Below are 8,879 nucleotides of genomic sequence, written 5' to 3'. Positions count from 1 at the left end.
TCTCTCTCTCTCTCTCTCTCTCTCTCTCTCTCTCTCTCTCTCTCTCTGATGATAGTATTTCTCATCAGTGTGTGTTTTGTAACTTGATAGGCTAGGAGAAGACCAGATTTCATGGTAAGGCTGGCAGAAATATATGTGTGTGTGTGGGCAGAGCTTTGTGTGTTCAGTATGTGTGAATGTAAAGTGTCACAGCTGCTGTCACTGTTTAGATGAAGCGACTGCTGAGCTGCTGTGCAGTTTGTCTTCCGCTTCTGGCTGTCAGCAGCCTGCATCCCTCCACCAAAGCACACGTTTCTTTTTTTGATTTAAATATTCCTTCAACAGGCAGATTGGTTCAAGAGACAAAATGTTTTGTCAGGATGATTTTAATGTTTGTTGTTGTAATACTCATTTCAGCCACAAGAGGCTGAAGGGCACCATTATCCCATGTTCTCCACAGGATTAAGATCATTCATGTTTTCTTCCAGGTCATTTATATAACTTGCTAACACACACGCACACACATATTTATTTTTTTACCTGTTCTTAAGGCATAAACACAGGAGAGAAAATAGTTTACGATAACCCACAGCCTCGCGTTCCCTCACACGGGCCTGCTGTATGCAACAAAGGGACCTGACACCAGATACTTTGCCGTGACCCGCTGGGCTCAGGTCAAGTAGTCGAAGTAAGCCTGGTGACAACATCCTTAAATATAGCTCCAGATAAGAGGAAAGGTGAGAGCAAGACATAATCGAACTTCCATGACTTGTTCATGATCTCATAGAGTCGTTGAATCCTAACAAAGTAATTGTTAATCTTCAAAATTATGATTTGAGCAAATTACACCAGTTAGTTTACATGAATAGATGCTACAATCTTTTTTTTTTTTGTCGATTGGTGTTCCATGTGGACAAAAGCGGTAGAGTTTCTGATCAGCAGATTCCCTTTACAAAACCTCTTATTTTACTGCAGCAGGGTGTGACAGTCTGGCCCGGTCAGTCTTGGTTCTACAGTGCCTCCCTTCCCTCCAGCGGGCCCAGCAACACGGCCTTAAACTGACATTGTTTCATAACCATAAAAAAGCTATGACGACATCTTGTAAACCAGCGCGGTTTGTTTTTTTACTTGGACTGCCGAGCAGTGACGTAGGGACGCCGTAAACGGCTCTGGTAGCGGTAGAGACCTGTCAATCACAAGTAGCCCCGCCCTAGCATACCCTGCTTTATGGTCTGTTTGACTCTAAATGGACCATAATTTACTAAATGAACATTACGCTGTATTGAAGAAGACTTCAAACTAGAGATTGAGACCATAAACTCATGTTTACTGAGGGAATAAATCAAGAGAGAAGTAGTCATTTTCTCATAGACTTCTATACAACCGGAGGAGTCGCCCCCTGCTGGACACTAGAGAGAATGCAGCTTTAACACACTTCCTTATTGGCTTCAACTTTCAGAACCAGAGGTTGCTTCCTGGTTTGGAGTCTCGAGATTTCTGCCTCCACCCCAATACAGTAGAGGTCAATTGAATATAGTTTGTGTCGTTCCCACAGTTGAAAGATGATCTTTTAAAACAAGACAGAAAGCTTCATAAATAATGCGCAGTGTCCTTTAGAGTTATCACGTCTGTGGAATGAAGTCTTATGCAGCGCTTTCATGTTGCTTATTGGTTTTAAATATACATCTGCTCTGCAGCTTTCAGTTGTTGCGTTTGCTTTTTGCTGTTTGCACCGAATACAGGAAGGTCTCATTTTACTGTTTGACATTGTCAAGAATAAGAAAGATGTAATGCCACGCAGTGAAAGTAACCGTCGGTTTGAGATCACAGCGTGAATGTAGTCGATTCCATTTCGCATGAACTCCGTGTGTGTGTGTACTTGGTGTCTCCAGGTGTCCAAGAGGCTGACTCCCAGGGTAAGAGTTGTAGTCTCATCAGCTTGTCTTCTGTTACATACTGTACATTTCACAGACGCACGTACACAGGTCTGTGTGCTAATTAGCCAAAAGCCTAGCTTAGCTTCAGGCTAAAGCTACTGCTAACGGTTGCAAGTGTTTACTTTTTTCAGACAGGAATAATGAAACGGCAGCTGATAAATCTGTGTGCTTCACTCCACTGATGCAAAGATCATATTAAGTGTAATAAGCTTTGAGAGTGCACATTGTGTTTCATGTAGCCAACAGGATGCGGTGTCACTGATGTCTGAGGTCAGAGTTGCTTCCTGCATCAGACCCACTGCACACTTCATCTCCACCAGATCCAGCTCAGTCTGCCTTCTTCTTCTTCATTCTCTGTACCTTTCTTCACACTTTTTATTTGTTTATTCGTAACACCACAATGAATCCTATCAGAGCTCACACGCTCAGGGTGAATCTGACACCAGTGGAGGGCAGCTCTAATAACATTCATCAGTGTGTCACTGTTAAATGTGACCGTCCTCTCAACAACTGTTGGATGGATTGTCATGAATTGTCATGTTTGATTCAGACATTAATGTCCCACTCAGGATGAATTTGAATAACATTTTTTCCATTTCTGTTCTGCAATGTTTTTACTTATATAGTATATAATACATACTATCTAATTGGTATTCATAGTGATGTGTTTACAAGCCTGGGAAATGAATTGAGAGACAGTTTATGGCTAAAAATAACCAGATGGTCTCCGGTGAATTTGACAGACCACGGTACTTCATCACAGTGATGGATATGAAAATCCAATCATTAATGATCAGGACTGATTTCTGATCATGCGAGTGTGGAGCATCAGCAGAAGAAACAATGGGGTGGACGTGGCTGTTGAAACAGTTTGAAAAGTCAGCAGCCATACAGTCTGAGTCTGACTGTGATGTAGCCTCTGGGGACATCGGTCTATACTTCTTGGGTTGCGGTGTAGCCAGCGGATATCCGGACCAAGACTTCCTTTTACGTGTGCCGGTTATTATTTACAACTTGAGACTGGACCTGGAGTTGAGTGACAGCGTGTCCAACCAGTTTGTTTCACAGAGGGCCGGTTCAGCTGAGCTAATTGAAAGCTAAAGCAGTGTCAGGCGATGGCCGGCGGGTTCCCAGACTGCATTTCAGCCTGCATTGAAACAAAGCCTGCTCCAACGTGATTGGTTAATATTTCTCAGTGAGAAACCAGAATGCGTCCGATCTTGCCCCGTTGCCCACAGGACAGATTAGCCTCGGTCACACTCTTATGGACATCAGCCAGCTTCCAGTGGAATCCATCATTGTGTGGACACGGAATAATGTGTATTGTTGGTGTGTGGGCTCTGACCTCCACACACCCAGCTCAGCCCAGCAGAGAGGGGTGTGACGGTAATAACGGTGTCCTACAGAATAATGTCTCTTCACTGTATGATGTCTCCCTGTCTCTCACTCTCTCTATGCTGCTCTCCCCGGCAGCAAGACTCACAAGATGAAGGGCTTTATTACCATGGAGATAGTGATTCTGAGCATCCTTCCAATGCTTTGGCAAGTCTCTCTCTGTCTGTCTCTGGGTCTGTCTGTCTGTCTGTCTCTCTCTGTCTCTCTGTCTGTCCTTCCTCGTGTTCTCCTCCTCCTCCCTCTGTCCTGGTCTGCATGCCTTGTCGTCTCCTTCTGTCTCAGCTCCGTTCAGCGCTGCTGTCCTGAAGAAATGACGGCAAATAACACGTGTAGCATAACAAGTTTGGAGTTTGACAGACCGGGAGGAAGAAGCTGTTGATTTGCATTGTGGGAAGTGTAGGATCCAATGCTTCCCATACGAGGGACTAAAAGTCTCTGTTGTATCAATGCTGACCTTTGTTTTTTAGGGAGAATGTTAGAATGTATTAATTCATTAATTTAGAACTTTCTTCTCTGTTGCCTAATTTCTAACATCACTTTAATATTTAGAAATATTCCATTAATATTTCTCCGACATCAGTGTTGTTTATGCCTTGTGATTTATATCAGCTTTCATTTATCTATTAAAAAACGCTCTGATGCATTGAGTTTGAGTAATTACGATCACTGTTTTAGCAAGCTGCCTTCTTAACAGGCATCATTTCATCCTAAAGAAGGCACTTTGATTTGTATCAGTAAAACAAGTGGATCAGAGAGTGGCTAACAGTGAATAGCATCCCGTTACATCTCATAAAACCTGAGGGGACATCTCTCTGCTACTCGCTAGCATTAGCAGCGTTGGTTCGGTTAGCTTGCAGATGGTGTCGTCTAAATACACTCGCAGAGAGATAAAGCCCATCTCAGCCGTTCATTACACGTTCAATAATGCTGTGTCAGGTGTCGGTGGTGCAGGTCTAGCCTGTTGTGGTCCCACTGACCGGTCTGTGTTCTGTGCAGAACCTTCCAGTTTTGAGATACGGGGCGCCGGTCACAATGTTCCAGGACCAGGTTCCTCTGCTACCGGGAGAGAGCGTCCAGACTACAGGTGAGTTCGCCTCCGCCGTCCTGCAGCCCTGTGTGACGGAAGCCCCGAGAGGACAAAAACTCTTCTGGTGCTCCGTTGTGAAGCCTGATGTAAATGGTTTTCTCTCTCATGTTTAGGACTTAGAGATGCTAAATTCAATACTCAGAGCATGAATATAGTAACTATGTTTTTAGTGCACGTGAGCGTGCCCCACTGGTTAGTTCTGCACTGCTCGCGTACGGCAGTCCAGCGTCACAGTGGAAGTGTAGCGCCCATCCTCTGGGTCCCCCTCAGGTTAACACTGTTCGCTCTGTCAGCAGTTTTCCTGTTGTTTGCGCTGTTCGTAAGTAAGGAGGGGAAACTATTTATCTCTGACTAAGAAAAAGAACCACAGGATTATTTTTTTTCTCTGGGCTTCCGTTCTGTGTCCATATTCATCATGTAGTAGGCAATATATTATACATATATCTATATTTTCAAACAGCATAGTCTTACCTTTCTTACCTGCCCATAAATCAATACCTTTTTGTTTCTTTGTGTGTGACGTGCAGTTAAGGATGTGATGTACATCTGTCCGTTCAGTGGTCTGGTTAATGGAACCCTGACCATCACAGACTACAAGCTCTACTTCACCAGCGTGGAACGGGTACTTCAGATTTATTATTTTACACCTTTACTTTACAATCACAGTACTCTGTGTGTTTTTGCAGCTGTGTGTTAATGTCTGTGCACATCCAGGAGTCTCCGTTCGTTCTCGACGTGAACCTGGGAGTCATCAGCAGACTGGAGACCATCAGTGTTCCCAACCAGGGAGAGAATACCAAGGGACTGGAGCTGGTCTGCAAGGTACCAGAGAATCAGGGACACCATTTCAGCAGTAACTGACGAGTCTGCGTTGACACTAACGATTTGTGTTCTCTCTGTGTCCTCCCTTTGTCATCAGGACATGAGGAGTCCTAGGTTCGCCTACAAGACGGAGGAAAGCCATCCGGACGTGGTGGAGCTGCTGTCCAAACATGCCTTCCCCCTCTCCCACAGCCTGGTCAGTCTCACTCAGTATTCACTAATGGAGGCTACACAATTGGCAGTGTTTACTGGTGGGATGCCAGTGAGGGATCATGTCATTGTTATATCATTTTTAACAGTTTTGTTTAGACTAAATAAATGATTTGACGACATCAGTTTGGTTTATGGGAGGTTTTGATGGGATTGCATCGTAAATGGATTAATTCTTTGAAATTAATAATCAATAACTGACTTGATAATGAAACTGAAGGCGGGGCTGTGAACACTAACACGCGTCCTGTGACTCTTTCAGCCCCTGTTCTCCTTCCTGTACCAGGAGCAGTTCCCCGTGGATGGCTGGAAGGTGTACGACCCAGCAGCAGAGTACAGACGTCTGGTGAGTGCACACTCAGACACATCCATCGCTTACCACACACTTCATGGAAACACTCCAAGAATTCTATCAGCAAATCAACAGTTATGTCAAACGCAAAAACTCTTTTTTTTTTTTTTTTTTTTTTCTATCAGTCCACATTTTTTCAAGGAGGATTAAGTCACCTGGAATACTTTTAATGTGAAATGTCTGCACAGGAAGTGCTTGATTGGCAGTAGCTTAAAGGGACGGTTTGTCTGAGGTACTTCTCCATAGTCAGTGTATTACTACAGTAGACGTGAGCAGATTAATGTACTTCTGTGTTTAGGTGTGTTCTATATTTGGAATATTTTCCGACAGGAAGCTGAAAGTGAAGCTTATCTATGCTGTCTTTAACAGTGATGGAGAAACGTGCTGTGGAATACTAATTGATATTTTGTATCGCACAACAAGCCTCTCATTCCACAGGCAACACTGCATAGTAACGCTGTATGGAGTACTCTTTATACTGTGTGTGTGTGTGTGTGTGTGTGTGTGTGTGTGTGTGTGTGTGTGTGTGTGTGTGTGTGTGTGTGGGGGGGGGGGGTGTCAGGGCCTCCCTAACGAGAGCTGGGCCATCAGTAAGATGAACAGCAGCTACGAGCTGTGTGACACCTATCCCTCCATCCTGGTGGTCCCTACCCACATCACAGAGGAGGACGTCAGACGGGTGGCAGTGTTCAGAGCCAAGCACCGCATACCGGTCAGTGTCACAAGCACATACTAACATAAGTATATTTATATATTAATAATACTTTTGCAAGACAAAAGACGATACATGAACTGAACAACAAGAACAGTAAATACAGACAAGTTAATATTTAGTCAGTGGAGAAGCTTATTACTATATTACAATATCAACATTAATAACAAAGTCAAGGGGACTGCCGCCCTGTCCACTGGGAAACACGACCCATGCACCGCTAGAGAGCTCCAGAACAGGTCAGCAGGGTTAGTGTTTTTTTTGTTGCGTTGCTGGTGCAGCTTTGAGACTCTAGACCTTTGTAGGAGGCAGCTGGCCCATTGTGCTCCGAATAGAACTCGAGGAGATTTTAATTTTTAAGACGCACTCAAAATGTTTGGCCTCCAGTGCACTCTCCAACCAAAATACACCTGCCTGCTACAGTAGTAGCCTCATCCTTTAGGTTGTTGCACCCTGTCTCTCTCTCAGCATCAAGCCCATCTATTTTTTGTAATTTTTCTTTAGTTAATTAATTTAGTTTTAATTTCCTAAAACAGCAGGTCAGTTTTTAGCAAACATTACTCGAACAGAAGGTAATAGTGAATGAGTTTGGGACTATGTTTAGCAGAGGATGAATCCACATTTGATGCTCTAGTGAGTATGTGTGGCAGCAGGACGGTGTGTGTGTGTGGTATTGAGTCAAAATAAAGGACATTGGTGTGTTGATAAAGCTCACTGATGCGTTTCCTGTCAGTCCTCTGGGTCCTGAAACAACACCTGCTCTTCCTGCAGGTCCTGTCCTGGATCCACCCAGAGACTCAGGCCACCATCGTACGCTGCAGCCAGCCGCTCGTCGGACCATCGGACCGCCGCTGCAAAGAGGACGAGCGCTTCCTCCAAATCATCATGGATGCCAACGCCCAGTCCCACAAGCTCACCATCTTTGACGCCCGACAGAGCAGCGTGGCGGTGACCAACAAGGTGCGACGCGCTGACACTTCTCCTGCTTTCTCGTGTTGCACGTTGACTTATTTTCTTCTCTCTCGCTCTCCCCCTCCCTCTCCCCCTCCCTCTCTCCCTCCCTCCACCGCCTCCCCCCACGTGCAGGCGAAGGACGGAGGGTACGAGAGTGAGAGCTTCTACCCAAACGTGGAGCTCAACTTCCTGGAAATCCCCAACATCCACGTGATGAGGGAGTCTCTGAGGAAGATGAAGGACGTGGTTTACCCCACCATCGATGAAGCCCACTGGCACTCCGCTATCGACCAGACGCACTGGCTGGAGTACATACGGGTAGCTCACAGCACACACTTGTTTCTTCATCACTGTGGGAGTATTTTACTAAGTGTGTGTGTGCGTGTGTGTGCGTGTGTTAGCTGTTATTAGCGGGAGCAGCAAAGATAGCAGACAAGCTGGAATCGGGGAAGACGTCGGTGGTGGTGCACTGCAGCGACGGCTGGGACCGGACCGCTCAGCTCACCTCTCTGGCCATGCTGATGCTGGACAGCCACTACCGCAACCTCCGAGGGTTCCAGGTGACACCGACACTGCGCCGCGATAATCAGCCGTGTGCCGTAGCCTTCCTCCCCGCAGCGTGATAATGTTCTGTGTGTGTGTGTGTTTGCAGGTTCTGGTGGAGAAGGAGTGGGTCAGCTTTGGACACAAGTTTGCCGCCGTAAGGAACAGTCATTGTGATCATCGAAGCATTTTCTGTGGGGTGACAACGACTTTAAATCATTTCTCTGGAGATAAATGCCCAGAATGTAGACATGATGCATTAATGTGATAGAAACACCAAATGAACAACAGGGGAGAAAAGAGACATATTATGGGACACATCACGGCCGCTCTCTGTGTTGAATACTTGTTTCACATAAGAACCTGATTCAGTGTCGGTTAACGTTCTGCTTTGTGCCGCAGCGCGTCGGTCACGGCGACGAGAACCATGCCAACTCGGAGCGCTCACCTCTCTTCGTCCAGTTCATCGACTGCGTCTGGCAGATGACTCGACAGGTAACTAACAGGAAATCAAGATTCACAACCAAGTTGTCTTTCAACAGATTATTACAGCATTTGCAAATGGGCTCCGATCACGCAGAGATCGGTGATCTCCACAGGGTTAAAGTTCCACCTGGCTTTCATCCCTTTGCTCTAAAGGTGTCGTGGACATTTTGAAGCTGTCACTCTTAACCCTTCTGTGCCTCTTGACTGCAGTTCCCAGCAGCCTTTGAGTTCAACGAGCTGTTCCTGATCACCGTGCTGGACCACCTCTACAGCTGTCTATTCGGTACATTCCTGTACAGCAGCGAACAGGAGAGGGCGGCTAAGGTACGTACCCTTCTTCTTCTTGTGTGTGGTGGGGGGGGGTGCTGTCTGATGGAGCCGTGTCACATTCAGCTCTTCTGT

General features: G+C 45.8%; 1 protein-coding gene across 1 annotated transcript; it reads left to right on the top strand.

Annotated features, from left to right (window-relative positions):
- Positions 1-94: 94 nt before the first annotated feature.
- Positions 95-8,829, top strand: LOC116378067 (myotubularin-related protein 1-like; the record flags this gene model as incomplete). The annotated part of the gene is made up of 15 exons (XM_031839868.1): positions 95-114; positions 1,872-1,895; positions 3,390-3,458; positions 4,308-4,395; positions 4,926-5,020; positions 5,113-5,220; positions 5,318-5,416; positions 5,693-5,776; positions 6,345-6,494; positions 7,266-7,454; positions 7,581-7,766; positions 7,850-8,008; positions 8,101-8,148; positions 8,394-8,486; positions 8,688-8,829. Coding segments are annotated over exons 1-15 (1,537 nt in total), but the record flags the coding sequence as incomplete, so codon positions are not given.
- Between the last annotated feature and the right edge of the window lie 50 nt (positions 8,830-8,879).

This window comes from Anarrhichthys ocellatus, unplaced genomic scaffold (genome assembly GCF_004355925.1).
Source record: "Anarrhichthys ocellatus isolate YVR2014 unplaced genomic scaffold, GSC_Weel_1.0 scaffold2027, whole genome shotgun sequence".
Lineage (NCBI taxonomy): Eukaryota > Metazoa > Chordata > Actinopteri > Perciformes > Anarhichadidae > Anarrhichthys > Anarrhichthys ocellatus.
The sequence above is the reverse complement of the archived record's forward strand: the minus strand, read 5'-3'. Positions and strand labels throughout refer to the sequence as shown.